Source organism: Stegastes partitus, unplaced genomic scaffold (genome assembly GCF_000690725.1).
Source record: "Stegastes partitus isolate 25-593 unplaced genomic scaffold, Stegastes_partitus-1.0.2 Scaffold157, whole genome shotgun sequence".
Lineage (NCBI taxonomy): Eukaryota > Metazoa > Chordata > Actinopteri > Pomacentridae > Stegastes > Stegastes partitus.
In genome coordinates, this window is record NW_007577888.1 from 1 (window position 1) to 26,116 (window position 26,116).

Here is a 26,116-nt window from a genome sequence, read left to right on the forward strand (position 1 = left end):
GCTTTAATTAAAGGTGATCTTGCGCTGGGCTTGTATTGAGAGGTTCATCTATTTTTTGTCCTCCCTGTTTATATGCATGAAGGGATAAAATATTGCAAACATCCCTCAGTATACCACAGTCTAGTGCAACGCCACCGCTCTGACCTCAGAGCTGAAACAAGTACAGTCGTGACTCGATAATCCGACCCTTAACAATCCAAAACCTTGCTATCCGACAGGTTTTTTAGGAAAAACCAACGGAACCCATGAAAAACAGCCTTAACATACCGACAGCCTTGGATTCAGACTCCAACGTGACATTTTATGTCACATATAAGGATCACAACGTATTATCTGATTGAACAATCCCACAGACTGGCTACGTTCACACTGCAGGACTTGATGCTCAATGAGGAATTGTTTGTAAAATCCGATTTATTTTTTTGCGAGTTCGTTCACATTCCCAATTAAATGCTCAGTGTTTACAGAAGTAAATACAGATGGTGGCGGCGGCGGTGGGGAAGTGGCGCCGCTGCCACCGCCACTGATGGTGGACACAGAACTGGGACCGCTGTCCTAAACCAGCATCAGCAGCCAAGTACTACCTGTGCGTTCTGGACACTTCCACCCCATCAGAGCGCTCCCCCGGGGTGGAAGTGTCCCCCGACCGCACCGAATATTCAGATAGTCATCATTCATTGGGCCTGAATATCCAGAGATCCGAAAGTGCTATTCAGGCCAGTCCTCTAGTTATTATAACAACTCTGAACAATAAGTAACAACAAATGAGCCTTCAAGCATCAAGCCCTCCTCGTATCTCGACCTCCGTCTTGACAATCCCACATAAAAGAAGGTTTTACATTTAGTGTCGGATTATCGAGTCACGACTGCACTTCTATAATAGTATCAACAAAAACTGAACATAACCTGTATAAACTGTAGTACTGAGCTTCATTAATGTGTACAGGTGTACCTAATAAAGTGTCCGGTAATAGTCTTAGGAGATTGAACAGCCCTTACAGAAATTTTGAGATCACTTTGTGTTGAATCATCCAACAACATTAATTACAGCAGTTTGTATACAGATATACTTAGTATACAGTAACACATGAATTACTGTTACTTTCACATTCATTGTGTGTTACTTTAAATACGTACTTAAATTGTTTTGCGTTGTACTTGTGATTTAATTGAACAAAATGAACAGCATGGATGGTAAATAAATATTCACGTCTTCTAGCAGAGACCACAATGTACAGGAGCTCGGTAAAACCTAAAGAGGGCAGCAGTGCTCCTCCAGTCAGTGCTGCCCACACCCAAACTGCAGCTTGGAGTGCTGCTGTGGAACTGATCCTACCCACTTTAAATACAAGAGACATAGCTCACTGTACAGTTATGTTGTGAGTGCGACCTGCACCAACTTCAGCCGGCTTGCGTGCCTCTTCCCAAGAAGATTCAAAGCTGGCGACTTTGAAACCTTTCAGCTAATGACCACACAAATAGCTTTAAAAAGAACTTTAATTTATTCAGACTGTAGTGTTGTTAAACCTGGATCAAAACAAATAATAATAATCTTATTTGTAATTTTGTGTGGTACTATCTGTGAGTGACCCTCTTTTTTATTTTTTTTTGCAAAATTACATTTATGTCAACAGTTTAATTCTTCACACAGTGTGACCACATGAATCAAAAATCAGTTATTGTGTCTGCGCTGGCACATGGGAGCATGGACTCACCACAGCAGGCTGGGTCTTAGCATAGTTCATATGAGCGTAGAGTAGCACAGCTGTGTCGTTGTGGGCCGCCTCCAGTGCGATGGACAGAGCATTGCTGCCATCCTGCAGCCAACAGAGGAAAAGCAGAGGGAGAAACGGACGTGTTGAAGGAGGTAGAGGAAGAGTAAAAGTCAGGTCATTGACCCTGAAAACCCAAAACTAGAACAGAAAGCTGTAGAGTCTGGTAATGACCGCATGATTAACATCATAAAAAGGCTTTTTTCCTGTTGTTTTTGTGCAATTTGTGATAATTCCCGTAAGTCAATTTGCTATCATGCGTCTGTGATTAGCCAGTAAACTGCCCAGACATTTATCTGTCCTACATTCTAACAATTATTTAGTTTTTTTTTTAATCATATCATATTGTACGTTAACTAGGGCACAACGTAATCTACGCTAATTGAGTTCCTGTTGTTTCGATCACATTAAAGGAGTAACATAAGTTGTGTTGGAAACTCTGACCTAATTTTTTCAAAAGCTTTTTCTTTCACAGTCAGCATAAGCAGGTGGTTGATATCGTGGCAGGGCTTTCAGGAAGATAAAATCCACAGTTTGGTCTGAGGTTTTAGGAGGTTCAGTCTAGGACGAAGGGAATCGTCTTCAAAAATGTTTACCTGTTTCTATACTTTCCATACAGGCAGTTGAAACAAATCTATACCGTTACAATTCTGTTCAACTGAAAGTCAAACTAAACAAAGTTTTGTTACATACTGTACAACTCCACTCAGCCCTACAGTCATGGTTTGTCATGCATTTCTGTGTTTTTAGCGCAGTAGGGAGGTGGGGGCTTTTCCAAATGCCCTCCCCCCCTCAGTCCAGCTGTGCTGCACTGAAACACAATCCAGGAACTGTCTCCACCAAATGGCCAACTCATTCTGGCACAGATGTTAACACTCAAATATCTGTCTGCCTGGCTTCTCTTCAAGTATCCAGACCAATCCACTGTAAAATCACTTTAAAAATCACAAGGCTGTGCAGATTTCTTTTCTTTTTTTTTTTTTTAAAGAACAGGATATTTCAACACAATGAGACAAGTTTTGTTCAAGAGCAGCTTGGAAATGGCATGTTCTGCTGAGAGACAGTGTTTTATGTAGCTACAAATTTGAAATTGCTTATTTTAATCACTTGTCTCTTAAAATGGTAAATGTTTTACATCCTTTATGTATTCCTTTTTTTTTTTTTTTTTTTAATTAAATCAAATTTTAAAAAATCATTTTCCTACATATTGTTGTTTGAAAGTGAACAGTTGCTGCTGATATGCATGTGGGTCATGTGGTGAAATATGCAGAAGACTAGAGCCTGCAGGGCATTGTGTCTGAAATCTGCAAGTCAGTGAACAGAGGGGTTGTGGCTTTTTAATTCCTCCCCCGGGGCTTGTGAGCAGCCCAGTGATTGTGTTTCCTATATACAGTCCTGATTTTAGTCAGACGCAGATGAAGCTAATCTGATCGTGGCTCTTTAGCTTTCAGCTAACAGAGAGAAAAAAATGTAAAAAAAGAAGGAAAAAAAGGTGACAAGAAGAGGAAACTGCTCAGACCAGTCTCCCATGAGGAGCTGTTTCCTGAGCACAGATTAAGCTGAATCCCAGACGAGCAAAGCGCTCAGATGTTTTCAACAATCAGTGATACAAGAACTGGCTTGAGCATTGGACTAAGACACTGAAAGTTTCTGTCACTTGGTGCATCAATTAAATAACTAAAAATGTAGATTCCTTACATTATCCATAATGGATATGTCACACCCAGGCTGCTCCAGGAGCAGTTTGACGATCTCAGCCCGGCCATGCTCGCTGGCGCACATCAGAGCCGTAGATCCCTCGTCATCCTGCACGTTGACATCAGCGCCACACTCGAGCAGGGCCCGCACCATCTCCTGCCGCCCGTGGCTAACTGCTAACATCAGCGCCGTCTGACCTGCCTGCAAAGGTGAAGAATCTCGTTTACAGTTTCTGAAAACTTGTCATGTCGGTCAGATTATACAGAAAGTGTTGAGAAAACTTCTGCCATTGACAGCTTGAGACGTACTGCCACCGAAAAAATCCCAACCTCTTAAAGACATGTTGACCTACTGATAAGAACCCTATTGTTCTACGATCTGAAACAATGAGTGTTGACTTTAACTTAAGATTAGTTTGGAATTTCTACTTCTATTCACACACAGAGCAGCACACAAGCTTCCTCTTCTTTTTGTTTATTTATTGTTAGTTAAATCCATTTCAACACAGCGCAACAAGTCTTTTGCAGAGCTCCTCTTAAACTGTAGGGCTTTAAGTGCTTTGCTTAAGAGCTACGCAGCCGTCATTCATCCACTCAAAGCAGATTTCACTCGTCCATTCAAGGGTGACCTTCCCACAACAAGCCCAAACAGAGTCCAGCAGTGGGCGGCATTCACACCCATGTCAGAAATCACTTCCTCGTTCACTCATTTGCTGCTCCATGTGTTATAGACACCCAGTTGCTCACACAGCAGGAGGAAGTAAATCGTTGTTTTCAGAAACATTATTGGACATTGTGTCATCACTTACAGGTATCAGCACACAGTGGCTATTTTTGCATGTATGAAATAGGATGCTTTTCTCTTAACAGAAAGAAATCTGCAAAACATGATACTGCTTTTTTACTTAATTGTTGAACTGCATTGATAGTAGTACACTGAAAACAGTGCATTAAAAGTGAAGCTAAATTTAAAGGAAAAGTCAAATAAGTACTTGCAGTTCAACTCGGCAATCGAAAAGCAAACCTAAAACAAATCAAGGCAGAGAACGGTACGACTTAAATTCCTAACCCTAAAATTGCACTGCGTGCCTCGTGGTTTATTCCCCACAGCAACAATAACAAGCACGAGTAATTAGATTTATAGCCAGCAACGCTGTAAATTCAGTCCTATGACTTGGCAGTGTGAGAACCCATCAGGCGCCGAGTCCAAACACACACACACACACACACACTACACAACCTGATTAGATCAACCAGAGATAAAGCTACGGAAAAGTCAACTCATGAATGACTTGCGTGCCACGTTAGGCTACACATTTGTTTCATCTAATTTAACCTAAAACCAATTATTGTTCAGGACTCTGGTTTTGAATGTTGTCCTTTAAAACAAAGGAAATGTTCTTGACATCTCTCCATAGAAATAAACAGCGACTAAAGACGGGCCTTTTGCCTAAATAACACGTTTTTTTGTTAACCTCTCCTCAAACAGGAGGCTAGAGTGAATATTCATTCACAAGATTTTGTCACAACTAACTTGGTTTGAAGTGAATGAATTAATCCAGATTACATTTATCTGACTAAAACAACACTTACACTGAAAACAGATTCACAACCACACACGACAAACGAGCAGTGAGAAGTGAGTTTATATTCACTGTGTTGGTTCCAAGATGTAAAACCCATCCTGTGTTTGGTCGAAGTATTTTCATGTTAACAGTTTAATGCAACCAAATCAGAATTAACTCCTAGAGAAAAGACAGCAGAGCTATTTTTGACTCCTTTAGGCTCACACTACAGAAGTTTCAGGCCAGTTTACCCCCATTCACCCCTCTGAGAATCAGAGAAGAAATCTGCTATTTGACTTTTGTCTGATCTGATGGCAAGTCCAGATTATCTGGTAATGTGAGGGGTTAACAGATCCAGTCCAACTGCTTGCAGACTGACCTGTGTTGCCCCCATAATATAAAACAAGTTTGATATTTATTATTTATCTCTTATATTTATATTTCAGATTCCTGACTGCTCCCTCTGGCAATCTTGAGAGAAAAATAGAGAGAGGAGAATATCTGTAAAGTTTTTTTCCTTATGTGCACGATGCAGCCTGATTTCAAAATCTGTTAAACTCCTGTAGAGTGACTCCAGCCTTAAACGCTAAATTACATCTGGGTAATGGCGCTGACTACACATTTGCACATAGTCACTGTATTTTGGGACTCTACTAGAATTTGTTTACATGCTTTGATGTAAACAAGGCGGTGTTGGTTCTGTACTGTCGCCCCAGTGGTGCACATGGAAAGATGTAGCTCTGGCCACATGTCTGAATGAGCACCTTGGTCACATTTCAACATCAGTCATCGTACAAGGTTGGACCCAGTGATACATCCCTTTCAGCACGGCACAAGCAATGTATGTAAAGTAGTGTGAAGCAGTTCGGGACACTAATATTGGTCCAGAAGCTTCACAAAGAGCAAAAGACAAGTTTGTTTGCCAGAATCATAACACAGCTTTCAAGGATGTTGGGTTTTGCCTCATTCACTTAACATTACAAACTGGAATATCCATGAGAAATACTATTTACTGCAAAGACTTCAAACACACCCTTTAAATGGCTTTTTGTTTTCTAAATCTACTCTCAGTTAAGTTATTTTAATTACTGAAGTAAACCTGTTCATTTAATTTGTCTCTTTTATTCTTGTTTATTTGGAGATTTTTGTCCAGTTGCTCTAATTTTCAGGGTTTTTTTTAATATTAGTAATATGTTAAAGTGTATTTGCCTGAATGAAGTAAGGTAGATTAAAAAAAAAAGAAATGGCTTTGCAAATCAAACCAAATCACCCCCTTTGAAGAGTATTTTAACATCCCACAGTGTGAAAAAATCTGTTTCTGCCGCACATTATTGCATCTAATGTTAAAACTTGATGTGATTTAATTACAACATAAACATGTTTTTAGGCCAGCTCATACATACCAAATATGACATGCATATGAAAGGATTGACTGCAGGAGAAGAACTGTGGGAACATGAAAAGCTACAAATCTGAAAGAGCAAACAGCAGGTGTTGTGTCCAGTGTGTGATGGACCAATGATGACTCACCTGGCTGGCCTTGGCGTTGACGTTTCCTTGACTGAAGAGCTTCTTCACCACAGCCATGTCGTCCTCCTCCTTTACAGTCGAGAGAGCAGCCAGCATGATGGCTGTGTAGCCGGCCTTGTTCTGCTTATCCACACAGCACACACCTGTAGGAGACACACTTTATTACCATGCTGATGTTAGCTTAGTGCAGATATACAGTGTGCCAGCATGTATGTCAGCCAATAAGTAACAAGAAGTTTCAGTACAGAGGTGCCAACATCTGGAACACTATCGCTGTTACATACATGGTCCAAGGTCGACACGTTCACACTGGAACATGTCCCGTTCGGTATGTAATCATTCAGATGTTCAGAAAATGGTTGGAATGAATTCAAATGTGCTAGAAGAGAAACTCAGGAGATAAGTTCCCCCCGACTGTTTGTGGATAAATGACAGGGCACTGCCAAACACTCTCTCTGAAAAAGGCAGGTTTTAATTCTTTGTTTAGGTTTTCCAGTTACACATCGACTGTGGTTGACTTTCATGGTTCTCACCAAACGTCCCATATAAAAACCTAAACTGCCTTTTTTAGAAAACAAGTGTAAACGTGTTGAGTTCCTGCTTCCTACACAGCATGAAGCAGCAGCAGCACCAAAGTAGGATATTGTTCGGTCTGGTCCAAGATCATAACTCAAACTAAATGTTTGTTTGGATTATTCTAAGGTCCATGTAACACTTTAGAATTCTTTGTTCAATTGGCACCATCAGGATGATTAATTTAAATTAAAGTGAGTTTGAAACTTTCATTATCTTTTTTTTTTGTCACTTTGCAATTAGATAACTGTCTTTATTGGATTCATTCTGATGGTGCCAGTTGAACAACAAATTTTAAAGCATCACGCAGACTACTTTAATCAATTTAATTGTACATTTTTAATCACGTCTTGGATATATTTCTTGGAGGACTGCTGCCCACTGACCTGTGTCCAGCAGCAGCCCGACCACACCAAAGTTGGAGTGGGAGACGCTGTAGTGAAGAGCTGTGTTGCCGTTGCCATCTGTCATGTTGACCACATGTTCCAGCAGCACTGACGACACCTCAGAGAACGCCATCAGGTAGTCAGAGACCCGCAGTGAATGAGCCATCTTGGCACTGGAGATCCGGAACCACTCGAGCTGGACAGTGTGGGTGCTGGAGAGCTGACGGTGAGGGTATAAGGGTATAAGTTAGAATCTGTGAACAGCGGTTCAAACAGCACCTAAAGCAGGCCGGCCGACATCCTTCAGACAAAAGGTAAAAACAACTGTGTGTACAGAGTATTTTGGCAGTCAGGACTGTGTTTGTCTCAAGTTTATTGCAGCCTGACATGTCACTGAATGTCACAGGAAGTCCTTTTACCATCTGTTATTATACTTTGACTTACTTCCTGGACCGTTTCTTTGTGTGACTTCTCTGTTATTGTTGCATGAAACTCCTATTGTTTGTAATTGTTTACTGGTGCCAGAAATATCCCAAACAATAGAATATACAGTCCCACAGCTTTCATCAGCTTCAGTAATTATGTTTATCAGCTAAGTAACTATGACATGTAATTGCTGTGGCTTACTTTGTGTGACTCTAGTGATGAAGATAAATGTGTGTCTTGGTGTTAAAATGATTTGAAGAAGAATGCAGGGACGCACCACTTCCTTACTCTTCAGTGTTTTGACGTCATCATTGAGGTGGTTCTTCAGAATGAGGCAGGCTTCACGCATTTTTGAGCTCAGCTCAAACCTGTGACAGACGTGTAAGTGTGTAAAGTTGAAACACCAGTGAATTACTGCTGACTGTATCTGGATTTTGATTGACTTTCTCTCATACTTTAATCTGAAAACTACATTAACTCATTTTCTGCAGCTCCCAGAGACCTGAAATTCTATTAATCAACATAGAATTAAGAAAAGAGCATTCTGTCCTGCTTGGTGACATGTAACCTACTTTTCCTTCACAGCATCAGATGAATAATTTTCAGCTCTCAGTGTTTCCTCGTCAGTGTCACTCTCATCCAGGTTCACATTTCTCTCCTCCTCAGATGTTTCTTCCTCCAAAGCTGCCTCATCCTCTTCTGTGCTGTCCAAGCACTCGCCTTCTCCACTTTCTCCAGAAGAACTACCATCTTCCTCATCTTCTTCCTCCTCTTCCTCCTCATCTTCTTCACTGGATGTAGACTCATACCTGGAAGAGGCAGATGTTTGCTGAATCATCAAGCAACTGGTGCAGTTCACATTTGACAGAACGGCTTTATTAGCAGGAAGTTTTTGTTTCCTTTTTGTCAAACCTGTGATCCGGTCACAGAGTTATTTCCAACCTCTAGACTATCTGTCGCCCTCATTTTATTTTTGCTGAAGTAAAAATAAAAATAAGGTTTCATGTTACTGTTATTCACCCTCCATTTAGAATGCCAACAAACTGCAGGCTCTTCTTGCCGGCGGTGCGATTCTCGCCCGAGTTACTCCCGTCCTTCCTCTTCATGATTGATTTCAGCATACCTGCTGCCACAAAGGAGGCAAATGGGAAAGCAGCAGTTCAAACTACAGCAGGAAACACATACCTTATACACAAGACACATTGTTTAAAAAAACATGTTAATCAGTCTGTTACCAGTGGAGGATTATGCTTTATATATATTGTAAGCTTTGTATTGTATAAGCAGAACTACTTTTAAAACTGATATGGAAGAAAAACATGATGGGAATTGTTGCATTCATTCTCCTGTAAAGGATTTTTATCTGAGTGGACAACACCCTATTTTATTTCATGATATATAAAATTAATTTAAAGAAGTTTATTGGGATGAACTAAGTCATTTGTGATATTTTATTTAAAAAATAATGATGATAAAGCTTTGACTTGGCAAACTAATATTTTAAAAAACCCAGTAAGAGTCTGCTAGCTCGCAGCAGGTCAGCTGATGCAGCAAATATGTGAAATTTCCTACAGACCAGCATATAATTCATCATGTGTAGGGAATAAAGTACACACTAAAATGATTATTAAATTAATTATGGTCTTAAATGGGAGTTATTTGGACTTACCACATTTCAAAGTAATGGTAGAAATAGAAAATGAAATAACACCTCTCCACTGTGCAACACCAGCTGATTTAATAATCTTGTGCGCTCCTAATTTACGAATGATTTGTTGTGATTTTGCATGTAAGTTATCAAGATTAATAGAAAAAAAATATATATATAAAAGTATTAAACTCCGCAGTACAACACTCTGTGCTCACCTGTCTTGGTGTTGCCCGCTTCAGTCTTCTCTCCTTGTTCGCCCTCTTTCTGCTCAACCATACCGATCACCTCTTCGTCGGGTGACACCTTGTATTCAGCAATGGTCAGCTGTCTCTTCTTTGGCACAGTAACTTTCTGCTCCTCCGTCTTCTCCTCACACAAGTTCTCCCATTGGCACCCAGTGCTGACCAGCGCAACAGGAGCTGGTTGTGCTGGTGTCACCACAGCATCGGTCTGGGTGCCCTGCTCCATCTGCTCTACTGCTAAGACGTCACCTACACATGCATCGGTCAGCTCTGGACGGCACAAAACTGCAGTGTGCTTTAATGTAGAAGTCAGTGTCTCTACTTGGGCATTTGTCATGTCTGGTTTGGCAAGAACTCCTTTCTCAAACGTGACTTTAGAGGTTTTCTCCTCCATCAGGGCTCTAAGGATTCCCAAGTCTTTGTCAGCTACACTCAACCGGTCCTCTAGAGCCACAATAGACTCCTGCTGGAATTTAATGGTGTCCTGTAAGGTGTCTATCTCATGCTGTGCCTCCGTGGTCAGCCCAAGTAGTGACTCCATTACCCAAACCTCAGCCTCTTCTGTCTCTACTCTGGCTTGTGTTCCCTCCTCCTGAACCAGAGGGGACTCTGTTCCTGTGCATTTTTCACAAACATCTACTTGGGTGCCCTCAGAAGCATCCTTTACACCATGGCTGTGGTAGAAAACAACAGAGGCCATTGGCACGTCATCCCCAACAGCAATAGATTTCTTCTGAACTACTACTTTTTCTGGAGCATTTACTGAAACTTTAGATGACCGTTCTGGAGACTTCTCATCCTTTGCCTCAAATTTCTCTGCGAGCCTCTTTAGCTCACCTGATTTTACAAGGCCTTTGTGTCCAGTTGAGGTTGGTGAAGTCAGTCGACTTTGGTCAGTTTGGAAGGTCTCTGTGGTTTGGGTAGAAGACTCCGTAGATGGATGCTTCTGCTGGGCGACCTCCATGGCTACTTTCTTCTCCTGCAGGGCTAACAGAAGCATGTCTTTCTCTGCACGAAGTTTGGCCACCTCTTTCTCAAGTGCAGGAACACCCTTTACCCTTTCTTCCATCTCTTTCAGCTGCTTCAAGGCCGTAGCCATCTGCTCTCTGACTGTCTGCAGCTGGCTGGGTGGTATCGGGGTCATTGTGGTGCCAGAAGCTGGAGTGCTGCGCCCAGAGGTCTGAGGACTGGGTTTAGTCCAGCTACTCGGCAGAGGCTGCGTGGATGAAGAGGGTAAGAGCTGTTTTGGGGGATCCGCGAGCTGAAAGCGCCCACCATTCTGGTGCTGGTGGGTTTGTTCCTGCTGCAACCGCCGACTGGTTTCCAGAAGAGTCCGCTCAACTCTTGGGTTGCGTTGTGGTGGAGGCGGTGGCACTTTGGCCCCAGCAGACAGGGGAGGGACACTGAGGAGGGTTACAGGGGAAAGAGAGAGAACCTCACTGGGTGCTGATCCAAGACGGTTACGTGGTGGCGGAGGTGGAGGAGCTCTGCCATCTTCACTAGCTGGCGATGCGAGCGACTCTGTGGATGTCCAGCCACTGGTGCGCCCCCCCACACCTGGACTCCTCTGGGAAAGTTTGAGCCCCCGTCCAGAGCGCCGGGAGCTGACAGGTGCCCGACGGACATTGTGCCCACTCTCTATCTCTTCTACATATTTAAGGAAGTCCAGATCCAGCTGGAAGCCATACGGAGTCTGGACAGAGTAAGATCCTGACTGGTCAGCCTCCTCCTGGCCAGAGTAAAGGAATGGAGAGCCTAGATCTGAAAGGAAGAGGACACATTAATGGACAACACATCACTGATGGCCTGTGGAATTTCTTGCTAAAGTCAAATTACATTAACATGCAGTGTTACTCCCCGAAACCCACTGTGTGTATATCCTTACATTTCCTGTCTGAAAACACGTGCAAGGCTGATATAATATTTTACATGTTGCGTTGTTCGCATCCATCCTACTGGCAATGAGCTGGAAATTCAAAAACAGTGGCAGTAGTTTCTTACCAGGCAGCTTTGGGTTAACTTGCACCGACTGAGTCATTTTTCAGGACTTGGACCTTTCAGCACACTTGCAGCTTCAAATCAACACCTGGCTAAAGAAAACATGCAGCGACATGAGTGCATCTGTTATTGATGTTCTCAGACCAAGACTGAAAAAAAAAAAAAAAGTAATTTCTAAAACACTGCACAATAGTTTGATAAAAATACTGGAGCAAGTCCAACATTTGCTACAGAGTGACGGTCTGAAAGTCTCAGTATGCTTTGATAACACATTTTGACTCATAGGAGACATCTTTAAACAAACATCACACAGAATGTAACTTCTAGTCAACCCAAATGGCTCCATGCTCTTAGTTTAATGGGGGATAAAGATGCTTTTTTTTTTTTATAGAAGCTGTAAACCCGGCGCAGAAAGGCCTGGAGAAGTTTGTTGTTTTTATGGCTTGTTAGCACATGTGACGGCCTGTGGCTGAATTCAAAAAAAGTGAATCCCCTACTTTCAGAGATAAAGAGGTTTTGTTACATGCGTCTCATGTTTGCGTTTCCTCCTCAGAGGTGTTGAAGGACGTTTGGCCTGACATCATCCACACTTACTATCACACAGTAAAAACTAAAGTGGGGAAAACACCTTAGAACAACTATCTGTTGAACCGTGTCCAGAAATTAAAACCACAAGACAGCTGCTCCATGAACAGAAGCATCGCACCGACTAACTCTACTGAAAAATCACAGGATTGTCTGCACCACAAGACCTCACACCGTAACTGCTTCACTGACCAATTGATCTCTGCTCTTCCTTCAGGCATAATGTCCACGTTTTTAGTTGAAAGAAGAGATCAACTCATGAAAGTTTGACTGGGGCAGACACTAGAGAGCTACTCTCTTATTTGTCTTCTTCAGAAGAGTGAAAAAAAAGTTTTTCTTTGATGAGCCGTAAGAGCTTTTCTCTGCCACTGTCAACATCCAGGTTCTTCTTCAGGAAACACAAAATGCTCCCTGTGCTGCAGGAAAAGCTGCCAGTTAGCAAGTTCCTGACAGCAAGTGGAAAAAGTTACTGGACTGAAAGCAGAAACATGAACATAAATGTAGCTTTAAGACAGAGCGTTGAAGAGAAGTTTACCTCTAGAAGCTGCTCAGTGAGCGATTCATGCAGCTGGAGCTCAGGCTGGTTACCTCCTCCCTGCTCCTCACAGCCCTGTGGAAGAAAGACACGAGGACCGTCAGACAAACTCGATAACAAACCACAGTGCTGTCATAATGCTGAGGCCCAGCGTCAGGCGTCAAACTGGAGAAAAAAGACGCAACACAATAATCAACTTGACAAATGCAGATGCTTCTGTATCGGATGTGAAGGCTCACCGATTTGATGAGGCTAAAAATTAAGCGTAATACGACTTTTACAGTCACAAGAAGTTACGCAACACTGAAGGAGAGCGTATTCTCTGGGAAAATGGTGTTTGTCCCGTCCCATAGCGTCCCAAAGACGCCAAAAACCCTTTGCTAAGGACTTTACTGGGAATTTGGAGACGATTCAGAAGCCATTTTGCGTGTTGTTTGATGGCTTCAGTCAAGTCAAAATCTCTACAGCAATCGCAGTTTTGGAAATAAACTTTCTTGCTGAATTGTTTTGACCTTGAGTCGCCTCCGGTTGTTTGGTCACTTTACCGTCACTGCAAGATTTTAGGAAGTTAATGCTTCATGCCAAGAAATAACTCAGTAGGACAGCTTGTCATTTTTATGCTTGTTTGTATGACTAAACAAAGACATAAAACACAATCTCTGTGTTTGGATAGGCCCAGGTTGGAGTGGCCTGGATGCTTGTTTCTAGTCTTTATGCTAAACCAAGCTCACTAACTTCCGGCTAAAGCTCTGTTTTTTCCATACAGACGTGAGAGTAATTTTACAACAACGTATTTAACAAATTGTTTCTGAGATGTGTACAGATCTGGATGTTTTTCAACCTTAATATTCAACTAAATGAAATAACTGCAAGACGAGAAGAGATAACCTGGACTTGGTGCCATCACCTGACAAGGGAAAAAGTACGTTTACAAAACTCTAACAAGGTGTGTGCATCCACCTGCATGACGACAAACCTCGCTGTCACAGAGGAAACAATAGAGGCCGCGGTCAAGGGTCAACTGGAGCAATCGATGTTCTGACGTAAAACTAGTTTTAGTGGGAATGTCGCTGTCAAAAAGCGCTACGAGATACATACGCTGTAAACAGACACAGCAACTTGTACCCTCACATGCTCAATCTGAGACACATGCAGTCATTCATTTTGTTTCAAACACACTCGTATAGCAGCACACACACACACACACACACACACACACACGTGTTTTCCAGCAGCCTGAAGCACATTCCTAACACATGCTGTTGAAACACGCCAGTCGTCCTTCTAGCTGACTGACTACTGATAACCTATAAACACACACACACACATCATTTGTCAGCTCAGACTACAGCAGACACACAGTTTATTGTCAAAGAGAAGCCCACAAACATTCACGCAGACAGGCAAGTAATTATCACAAATCATATTATGGGCTATTGTGGATGACATTAATTAGAATATGCAGTTGTCAGTAGGAAGAAAAGAATCTCCTCTGACTGATAGCAGTGTTTCTGCTCAGCGTCTTCTTATCAGCTGCTGCTCTGCGTCTCCTCAGCGTTTCAGTCGGTTCTCAGCTGATGCTGCGGCATTCAGGCGGCACGAAAGCTTTTTAAAGATGCGGCTTCGACCAAACCAGACTGAAGCACTTTTGAGTTTTTGTGTTGGTTTGTTTAGAAGCAAACACAAAGTAGCCAGAGCTTATAAACAAGTCACATGAATCACAAATAGTTTGTTTACTGGGCAGATTTAGTAACCTGTAATCCCGGCTGTGACGACAGTTTCTGTGATTTGTCTGATGTTCAGAAATCAGTGTCATTTGCTGTAATTAGGTTTGTGGTGGTTTTGCCTAAATCCAGCTGTCTGTGTAAAAATTCTGTCATTTCTTTTTCTCTCTTCCTTGCAGATGCTGGTGTCGTAAGAAGCCATGCAGCTCCAATGAAGATGTGGTTCGGTTTGGATCGATGATGGCAAAGTATGTATCTTTAAACATGTGTTTTGGGTCAGTAATGATGTGACATCATCATTACTGGTTTACAAAACACAAGGCGCCAAGTTTCCTGCACACGAACAACTTTGAGTTTAAGCAGGCTCCTTCTGTAGCCGCTACGCTATTCATATTTTAATAATTACACCAAATTTAACATTGCGGAGAATGCCAACGATGATGAGAGTCAGAACTCAGACACACTGCAGATTGTCAAATACAACAAGTAGAAAATCAGATCAGAAATACTGGAGGTTTGTCAACAGTAATGCTGTTAATATAACACTGTAGCTTCACGCAGCTCTGCACCATTTCTTACTTTCTCTGTCAGAGTTCAGGTAGCATCTTTAGAGGTTTCTAACACTTCAGGTTATGAGGAGCTCCACTTTCCAGGCGGTTATGCCCCCGTAGGAGAAAAGGTTTAGTTTGCTGAAAGACAGTCTATGGTTGGTTTACCAGCTCTGGCACTGACGCAACTATTTTAATACAACTGCATCAGATATGGATTTATTTAAACTTCTCTTTATGTCATTCATGGCAACACTGAAAACTAAGACATGCAAGAAAACACGAAACAAATGGCTGCTGCAAGAGGCGCCGTTCTGAAAATGCAGACTTTTACCACCAAAGAGCAACAACGCTGAGATTTATACTTCTCTGCAGAGTTGTGTAATGTGTTGCAAATTAGATTGCTTAACCAGCAGCGTTTAGCAGCACAACCTCAACACACGCATCGTTCAATTCTTTCATTCTGTATGTTCTTCACCTCTCCGGTGGCCCTCATCAGCTCCTTTCATTTCCTTTCATTTCCTCTTTCTTTCCTCCTCACCTACTCTTTTCCTCTTTGTCTCACCCCTCCTCTCATCACATGACTTGTTTCTCTTCTCACCCCCAACACACACACACACACACACACACACACACACACACACACACACACACACACACACTTCCCTCAGCTCCTCTCAAGTGTTGCTGTTTTTCTCTCTGATTTGATGACAGCAAATTACAGACTGCAGGGAGAAGCCTGCATTCCTTCCCTGAGTCCTGACCAGCTGAGAGCCACGCTGTCGAGTCTCACACACACACACACACACACACACTCGTGAACACACACACACACTCCCTTGAGGGCCGGTGCTCATAATGACACTCGCTCAAGACAAAAACACAATTATAAAAATATCTGTAAACACAACAGTACAACAGAACCACAGTCTAAACTTGTGAAACCTGCAAAAGCATAAACAAACCAAACTGTGCTGAAGTGTTGGACACTGCAAGTGAAGTGAGGACGCTGTCGTGCCGTGAATACTTTCAAGTTATTCATTAACTTGTCACAAGTGCAGGAAGCTGAAAAACTAAAGTAAAAATCTATATGTGGTGTGGTCACCGTTCGTTCCAAGCGTCTTGGAGAACTTCCTGTACTGTCAGTCTGACTCCGTGAGGATGAGCTCAGGACTCTGGGGGGGCGAGACCATCTGCTGAGTGCATATGCGTGACAACAGAATAGCAATGCGATGCAACGAGAAAAAAATGACATTTCTGCATCCAAGCTGTTCCTTAATGTTACATAGGCTCTCGTAGGGCGCTATGTGAACTATGGTGTGGAGAGGATCGGGTGTACCGTGGTTTCACAAGCTCAAAAGGCGGAAAAGAAACAACTGTATTCTCTAAATGCATAACGTAGGGTAGATTAGCTGCAGTACCTGGTTGTTCCACCAGGTCGAGTCTGTTAATACTTAATATTGTCGTGAACTGGGCGCCCCTGTAGCTCACCTAGTTGAGCGGGTGACCCATGAACAGGGGCTACAGTCCCCAGTGCAGCGGTTGTGAGTTCGAATCCCGCTCATGACCCTTTGACCCTCTTCTCCCCCCTTTCCTGTCTCTCTCTACTGCTCTAAATAAAGGCAAAAGCCCAAAAAACATATTAAATAAATAAATAAATAAATATTGCAGCAAGCTGAGAAGGCGGTCACATAGAATACAAGCAGTTCAATGCTGGCTAGCAAAGAGTATTAGAGGCCACCATGACAGACTTGTAGGAAGCTTGATGGTCTCCAGCCAGAGCTCATGTGTGAAGAACAAAATGGGATTAACTGAGACAGTGTTACTGTGACTCAGTGGCATTTATAAAAAGCTTGTTGGGTCACTACGAGGTGTGTCAGAAAAGTTACACGACTGGTGTCACAATAGATATATTTCAAATACAAACTACAAACTACCAGTTTTCCCCTTTGAAGTAATCCCCCTGGAGTCTAACACACTTCCCCAGCCTTCTCTGCTCCACCGCTATGCACTCCTGGAAGGATTCCTCCGGGATCCTCCGCAGCTCCGTCGTCACAGCCATCTTGATGTCGTCCACGTCTTCTAAACGGGTCATTAAGGGGCTCAAGGGAGTCAGGAAACAATCCCACGGAGCCAGGTGGGGTAAGTAGGAAGGCTGCTCCTGCATGGAGATGTTCTTTTCAGCCAGGAACTGTCGGATGCTCAGGACGTTGTCATGGTGAAGCAGCCTCCAACTCTGGCCTCTTCTGGTGCTCTGAACCAATCAAACGCTGCAGGATCTCTTTGTAGACGTGCTGGTTGATCGTCTGAAGGGGAAAACTCGTAGTTTGGGTTTGAAATATATCTTTTGTGACACCAGTCCTCAAACTTTTCTAACACACCTCGTATGTTACATTTGTGTTATCGATTAATCCATTATTGATTGATAATGCTACTGATTATTGATCAGAAAACAATTCAATAAGCGCATGCTGCTACAAACTGTGTTCTTCCTTTACGATACCTGTGTGACAGCGGGCGTAAACAACGGATCAAAATCTAAATATCTTAAGTGCCCAAAACTCTGCACAGTTCTGCATGGACGCGTATATTCACACAAACTACCAAACATCTAATTTACTCGCATGAGTTCAAACACACACAGTGTCACATGATCACAAGCAGACGAAGGAAGGCAATGTTCACACCAGAAGTTTCAATGAACACATTCGGAGCATTCCACTGTAATTTAGTAAACGCTTAACTGTGTTCTGTTGTGAACACATAAACCACATTGGTCTGCTGTCTGACCACACAGGTTTATTTCCATGGCAACAAATTGTGTTAATGTGATATTTTTTAAATGCAGTTTCAATCCAGCATTGCAGTCATAGCTGAAGCAACACCACACTGACATTACTGTACATGTAATTTGCAGTGAGTGCAGCCATAATATCATTTTTAAGTCCTGCCATCATTTCCAGTCGACCCAAGATGAAACATACAGTCATAGTTCTGTGAAATGAGGTTGAGTGAATGCTTTAATTGCCTGTTCTGTATCCTAAACACAGTCCATATGTAGTCGTGTTTGTTTGCTGTGATCCACTTACGTCACTGCATTTGTTTCATTTATTTTTTGTTGTTGTTTTGGGTTAAAAGGATAAATCCACATTATTACAAGTTATATAACTCTTCATTTTATGGGTCCTTAATTGCTGCATAATTTCCAAGGAGTTTCCTGGACTTATTATAGGAAAATAGAAACCGTGTTCTCCAGTCGGTGCATAGCAGGGCAGTTAAACGTGCAAATAAAAAAAAGGAAAATGTGTCTGTAGATAAGCCTGTCATTCAATAAATATGAGTGATTAAAATTCTGCTGATGAAATAACAATGCATTTATAGTTCTTTGAAAAGATCGATTTCTCTCAGTTTGTAGCAAATAAAATTATTAAAAAATCATGGGACCGTAAAATAAAGTGTTTTCAGCACTTTGGCTGTAAGTGATCTGTGATTAGGATAGCCTCGATGCAACGAGAGATGAGGAACACTAGCAGTCAGCAAACCGTCTGTGAGCAGGCCCACAGTTTATCTAAACCCTTGTATCTGAAGGACTGTGAGCACACCTGAGATCTGAAGTCAGTGAACAGCGATGAACGTTTACAGGAGGTAGTTCTAGTTATCGCTTCACTGATGTACAAACTTGTTATTACTAATAAGAAGAATGATGCCCAACAGAAGTAAACTAGAGCCCAGTTACCAGTCCCCTCACTGGTTGAATCTTGTTTTAGCACTAAGTTGATTGAGATTTAAGCTGTCAGTAAAATGAGCGGCTCACTTTACACTAAAACCAGTGCTGGGTTTCGTTTCTATCCTCAAAACTTTAATAAGCCTAATCTAGAACAGATTTAGGAACATTCATTTCTACAGAAACAGACTTTCAGCGCTTCAGTGACAAAGTGTTTCCTAAGAAATGGCAAAGACTCGACAGTTTAATATTGATGCATTTTTTCCTCCCCAGGCGGGAACATGTGACGACGAGAGGAGGAGCAGCGTGTCGTCCCAGCACAGACTCGCAGTCATGTCAGCGTTAAAGGAGAGAACACGGGGTTGTCCTGCATTCAGCCCGATTCATGGAAGAGGAAACGTTGTGCTGGTTCGAGGCTCGGGGCCATGTTTTGAAACAGTGACCTCATCTTCAACGCCACCCTTTTCCCAAGAAGGGCGCCCAGAGAGAGAGAGAGAGAGAGAGAGAGGGAGACACGATCAGACTGACAAGAGGGGAGGCAGTGAAAGCCGACATCCTCTATGACAGCAACTTTTACAATCTGACTGCTTTGCATGAGAAAACCCCCATTCAGAAATCTGGACGCACACACACTCATAGAGACAAAGATACAAACACTCGTCCACCCTGATATACAAGTCACACACACTCGTGCACTCGGATTACACACTTGTGAGGACTCTTGTGTTTTTCATCCCCTAAGCTTTTACTTTAACACTTCTTTTCATTCTAATCCTATGTTGGGTTAGGACAACAGATGACGTGGTTTTAGATTCATGAACATGACTTACATGTTCCAATAATGTTTTCTCAGAATCATTGCAAAATAAACATCAAAAAATAAGCTAAAACCCCAAATTAAGGAAAATCCTTATTAACCTGGAAATGAATAAACTTGTTTTTAGGCTTCTTCACTATTAAAATGTGACAGTTGACTGTACGTCCATAGATAAATTGTAAACAAGAGCCTCCATCCATCCATCCATTATCTATACACCAGTTAATCCTCACTCAGGTCATGGGGGACTGGAGTCTATCCCAGCTGACTCAGGGTGAAGGCAGGTTCACCTGGACAGGTAACCAGTCTATCACAGGGCTACACTTAGAGACAGACAACCAAGCACACTCACATTCACACCTACGGACAATTTAGAATCACCAAGTAACCTCAACATGTTTCTGGACTGTGGGAGGAAGCTGGAGAACCCGGAGACAACCCACGCTGCACGGGGACAACATGGAGACTCCACGCAGAAAGATCCCGGTTGTCCCCACCGGGACGTGAACAGGCGACCTTCTTGCTGCGAGGTGACCGTGCTAACCAACTGCTCCACCTTGCAGCCCTAAACAAGAGCCTCTAATAGCAAATCTGGCCTGCTTGTAATCGTGCCAGTTTGCCGAACTGTGAACAAATGGGAGGACACGGATATGTCAGATTTGTCTGAGGGGGTTGCACAGAGTTAGACGTCCCTACTCGACCAATCATTTATCTGAAAAACATACTCATCACAGATCAAGTGCAACAGTACAAAGGTTGATCAAAAAGTTCCAGGACTGTGCACGGTGCATGTGAACTGAGTGCAACATGTGTGAGCAGCGACTGTCACGAGTCAGGATGTCACATGACACCAAGCACCGCCTCCAATGATCACTAAATGGAGTAGATGGTGTCAAAATGGTGACCCTTCATCCTGAATTTCATTTTGGGGAAGACAAAGAAGTCACAGTGAGCCAAATCTGGTGAGTAGAGCAGGTTGAGAGCAGAAACTGTTGTTTTAGACAAAAAAACCTGTGTTGCATCGCTGTGCTTTGACCATTGGAGCACCCACATCCCATCGTGCCACAGTCCAGGTCATTTACACCGAACGTTGTCCCTCAGACACCTCAGGACGCTACAGCAGAACGAGCACACTTGGGTCATCCAGCTGCTGACTGACAGAATGTGATGTTTACTCTCTGCTGTAGTCAGGAATCGCTCATGCACACCTACCAGCAGTCCAAAACCTATGGAACAGGTCCTGATGCTGACGGTCACCTGACATCATAACTCATGATAGCTGCTGCTCACGCATTCACACACTCAGTTCATACACACTGAGCATTTCTGGAACTTTCTGATCAAACATGACGTGTACTTTTATTAATGAGGCTGTAAACATATTTGTTGTTTCGGAGGTTTTAACCGTAGCAGCCAAAGAGCAGCTATTGTTCCCAACATTTCAGCCAACATGAATGAGAAGTGAATAAAGCGCTCCAAAAAATGGAATGACAGCCGGGCAAGCTTCATCTGTGGATGAGGTTGATGTGACATCATCAAAAACCTCCAGGACGGCTGCTCAGTGGATCTTTAGGTGAGAGTTTTCTGTAAGCGCTGCTTCCAAAGTCGAGGATGAACTCTGAACGTCCTTTTAAGAGCTTCTTTTTGACAGGAAACTGTGTCTCGGTGCAAATGTCAATTTTCAAAAAACCTTTAATTCTAATCTCAGTTAATCTTAAACCTAAAACCAGCTGTTAATCCTCAACTTAATCTCTTTTACAGGCCGGGAGATTTCTGTCATGTCCTCGTCCTCGTGAGGACATTTAGGCTGAATAGACACTAAAACGCAGCCACACACAGGAGGGCCTCTCTGCTGCTGGGATAAATCTGCAGTTTCCTGAAGGGAAGCCCACGACTCCCCCAATAAATCCCCCCCTACCCCATCACCACACACACACACTCACACATCCCAGTGCCCCTGTGGGAGACCTCCCATTGTCTCCCAGTAGGAACTGGGGGGGGAGGAGGGTCCTGCCAGGAAACACATCGGGCCGTCCTGAAAGCTGCTTCCTGAAGGCAGCAGGAAAACATCGAGCAAAAACTCTGAGCTGAACAAACACACAGAGCCATCCTGCAGCCAACAACAGCAGCGGGTCCGACATCACATGATGCATCACACCGAGGTTTGGATAGCGTGTTATCACATTTGGCGAGCGCACAAGTGTTTAAGTGTTTGTGTGCGGCGCGGCGCTCACACACTGCGACACACTGTCACCTCTGTCTGCAGGGCTTCATCGTCAATCACACACCGACGTCACTGGTATCTTGTGTGTTCCGCCGTACGCAGACAAAAAATGATTTTTTATCACAATCAGGTTGACTTCAAACATCACATGCGTCCTGCCTCCCCTCCCTCTTCCTTCCAGATTCTCCAGCAAACACAATCAGCTACATTCAGCCTCCACAATGAGGCATTATGCCTCTTTGGTGGCGACGCTGTTTTTCGAAAAGTTTTGTGAGGCCTCGTTGTTTTCTTCCCAACCCCTCCCTCCTGCTCCAGACTGTGCCTAGGTTCAAAATGTCACTAAGTGAATTCAATAAAGTTGCGGGGGAAGTCCGCCACTTGGAGAGTTTTAAGAAGAAGGGACAGTGTTTGGCGTTCGAGTGGCTCCCACGGTGGATCTGAAGCTGTCGAGAACCAGCTGCTGGGACTCAAAGCCTCTAATGAAGGATAAAAGGAGGCTAATGTCCAATGATGCCAACAATCAGCGAAGACTTTAAATCCAACTCTCACTCCACGTCTTTCACATCTTGCCATTCTGTGACATTTCACACATTTGCAGAAACGTTTCGTGATGATGTTCTGCCTCTTTCGGTTTCCCGAAAAGCCTCTCAACGCCTCCGTTAACACCAAGTCATCACTCTGAATGCCAAGAGGGCGATCGGGCTGTTTGTAATCTTATTTTTCGGGTTGGAGTACATCTACCCGCACACTGACGTGGATTTCATGACATTTACATGGAACATCAGAAGCCTGGTCACTCAGCTCCCCGTACACATGATCGTGATGCTTTTCAAGCTTTTTTTGGACGCGTCCTCGACATCTCCGTTTCCACCTGACTCGGTTACCTCAACAGTTGAGAATGAACACAGTTTGGTTTCACAGCTGACACCATGTTGTATTTAACTTCTCTATCTAACCATTTGGAATGTAAAACAAACACAATGACACATTTTCTTATCTGTGTTTTTCTAGTTTTTTTAGTTTTGCTGGCTGACCGTCAAACAGCTTGTTTCTGAAACCAGGTTAGAATGTTCACTCTGATCATAGCAGGACATTATTCAACTGAAATACATTTTAATTTACTATTTAGTCCAATTAGACTCTCAACATAAACAAATGTTTATCCAGCAAACAAATGTAGCGAGTGCAAAACGTGCAAGTGTCAAAAACTGCAACTCCTTAAACGGCCACTCGAGGCTGCTCCAAAAGCGAGACAGTTTTCATCTTTTGTCAAATCTGTGGTTGCAAAAATGTACGACCTGAGCTTATCTTAGTGATACTACATGACAACGTTCAGTGTTGTTGCATCAGCACAGCTTATGAAGTTTTGATCTCAGCAGCAGGACCCCGTCAGGCGGCTCAGTGTCCCTTCCTGAAACAAAGCAGTGCTCACAAGTCGAGTTTTCCTCAATTAGCCAGTTTTCCAGCTCTGACTTCACTTTGTAATTTGGACCAAACACACCTTGTTCTCCCTCTGAAGTCACACATGAACTCTCCAAGTCTGTTTCCCAACACGACAAACTGAACGTCAGAAATCACCAGCCGGAATATTTCTATCTAATCTGCACAGGTTGCTTTCTCTCATTTCTTTTCTCTCTAATCACTTCGGCTCTTTGCGTTTCCTGGCCAAGCAAATCATGAAAACAAACCAGCTCAAGGCGTCTCTAAAAGCCTTTCGAAGCTGACCTACATATCTGCTCCACAGCTTTGTGTTTAAGAGGAGACTGTGACCCATTTGTCTCCTTCACAACAGTAGCCACTGGAGCCTCCAGATGTTTGATTCTCATAACTACAGAACAAGACCAGATGTCAGCCTCTGCTGTTTTATGCCCAGAAACAACTGAAATATGTGTCCATTATCATGTTATTTCCTTCACTGTTGGAAATTATACTCGTTCTGCATGTCTTTGATGGAAAGGGTCGGGCTAATGACAAGGCAGAGGATGTATGTGTGTCTTTGAAACGCCTTAAAATGTCTCCCGGAGCTCCTGACAGCACACCTTCATCTCACTGGAGCTGTGGAAACTACACGTTGTGGGCTCTAATTCAGTTTTCCATAATGTAGTGATTCAGTTAGCTTCTCAGATTTGCTCCAAACATTACTCCTGTAGTCACACTGAGATGCAGTTTGATGTCTGCCAGGCATTACGAGACCTAATTGAACATATCGACGCCCTGCAGTCGACTCAGACGGTCTGCCAGGTGATTTCACCCAAACTGCAGAGGAGACTCCCTTTTATAAGTCCGCTCCATCGTTTCCTGGATTTATTCTGTCCAGCTGCTTATTCGACTGTTCTGTCCTCATGTTTAGCTCAATAGGTTTTTGCATTTTTAGAGTTATTATAGTTAGTGGCCATGAACAATGAATACATCAGTAAATAATCAGCTAATAGTCAATATTAGGAATACAGTCCAGGTTGATTTCCCATTTAAAATCCCTGTTAGTGTTGGTTGGTGTTTAACCTCATCAGCACGGCAGTAGTTCAGCTTTTTATTTTATCTGATCGACTCTCTAGTGGAACTGTTGACCTTCTGGAAAGAAAAATTTAAAAAGCAGCTGAACATATAAACCTCCATTAATTCAACAACTCAGGAACATTTACAGCTGCAGACCAGACTGGACTTCTGTAAAAAGACTTTTGACCTTTTATACCAGCAGGTGACCAACTGAAAAGCAACTATTATGGAGTATAAATTCCTAAATCCTCTATTATTGACTTCATCAATAATCAAGCAGCTTTACAACCGGGTCACACAAACATTGTTCTCACTAAATCAATAAAAACAGACAAACTCAGGGCTGAGATATTTAATCCTTCGCGTCATTGCAAGACCGTTTGTTGGCCTTGTTGAATACAGATCATCTTGGTGGCAGCTTGTTGCGGTTGCGCCTGCTCTTTTCCTACTTTTAGCTTCTTTCTAAACTTTATTTATATATTTTGTACTGTTAATAAGACTGAATGGGAGCAACTGTGAGCAATTCCCCCTCGAGGATCAATAAAGTACTTCTGATTCTGTTCAGACCTTGTGTATATTGTTGATAATTCAATTATTTTACTTATTTGTCTTTTGGTGTTTTTATTGATATTTCTTTCTAGTGTAGTGGTTCGATTACTGTAAAACATTCAGTAATAACTACTTGGATTTACACGAGTACAGGTTGCCAACAGGTTGAAACGTTTCCTCACGTTTTCTTGGATGTTCAGAACAAATTTCAACCCAATCCAACGAATAATCTGTGAGGCTTCTGACCTTCAAAGGCCACGACACACAAAGAATCACAAGGTCCCGTTAATTTTATTTAGAAGTTTCCACATGATTTTTTTTTTTTTTAGAGAGAATCCCTGACATGAAATGAGTTCTGAATTCTGACTGACCCTGCATGAAAGCAAGTGTTGGAGTCTTGTTAAGCCCTTTTATATGACTTCAGGACTTTTCCACAGGCACCTCTGTGCTAAACACAACATTAGTTCTATTATGAGCCGCTGAACAGAGGTGACCTCTGTGCTGCGATGGTTTGTGGAAACCAGGCTCCTGTCTGGATTAAACTGGAGTCGTCGCTCTCATGTCACCCTTAGAGGCGTTTCTCAGACGTCAAAAGCAGAAACAGTGAAGACGATCTGGAGACGGCGTCAGTGAGAGGACAACCACAGCTCATCCCTTCTGTCTCCTTGTCAAACACAATTTTGATTGTTGGATCCAAAATGTGAAAGGTTTTGGTGGCACCACAACAGCATGCGGTCACTGTTTCCAAAAGCTGCCACAGTTTGGTTCTTTGACAGAATCTGACCTCTTCTGGTGCTCGAGGCCAAACCGTCAAACCCAGTCTGCCACTTTCACCATATCACCAGCCAAAAAAACTTTTACCATCAGTTGTTACAACCTCTAAATGATGGTCAGCGTCTGGTTAAGTAAATAGATTTACTCGATGCTGCCAAACTCCAGCCGTCTTTGGTTAGTTTGGTGTTTTCCCACCCTAACGTTAGTGCTCAGAGTCTGATAAGTGCTGCGTTCCCAGTACTGCGCTGCCAGTTCTTCACTCGTCGTGGGTATTTTTAGCCTGTTTTTCATTGAGTGTTT

General features: G+C 42.8%; 1 protein-coding gene across 3 annotated transcripts in view; it reads right to left on the reverse strand.

The window, feature by feature from the left end:
* Window positions 1-998: 998 nt before the first annotated feature.
* Window positions 999-26,116, reverse strand: part of kank3 (KN motif and ankyrin repeat domains 3) — a 34,750-nt gene continuing 9,632 nt past the window's right edge. The window contains exons 2-11 of one of the 3 annotated variants that reach the window (XM_008279355.1): window positions 12,961-13,035; window positions 11,844-11,928; window positions 9,816-11,603; window positions 8,970-9,075; window positions 8,522-8,758; window positions 8,227-8,317; window positions 7,524-7,743; window positions 6,565-6,707; window positions 3,471-3,671; window positions 999-1,817 (exon numbers count right to left, since the gene is read on the reverse strand). In XM_008279355.1, coding sequence (XP_008277577.1) covers window positions 1,677-1,817; window positions 3,471-3,671; window positions 6,565-6,707; window positions 7,524-7,743; window positions 8,227-8,317; window positions 8,522-8,758; window positions 8,970-9,075; window positions 9,816-11,603; window positions 11,844-11,880 — 2,964 coding nt within the window. In that variant the 5' untranslated portion in view covers window positions 11,881-11,928; window positions 12,961-13,035 and the 3' untranslated portion in view covers window positions 999-1,676. Of the gene's footprint in view, window positions 1,818-3,470; window positions 3,672-6,564; window positions 6,708-7,523; window positions 7,744-8,226; window positions 8,318-8,521; window positions 8,759-8,969; window positions 9,076-9,815; window positions 11,604-11,843; window positions 11,933-12,960; window positions 13,036-26,116 lie in introns of all 3 variants that reach the window. The other 2 variants (XM_008279356.1, XM_008279354.1) reach the window with 2 other exon arrangements.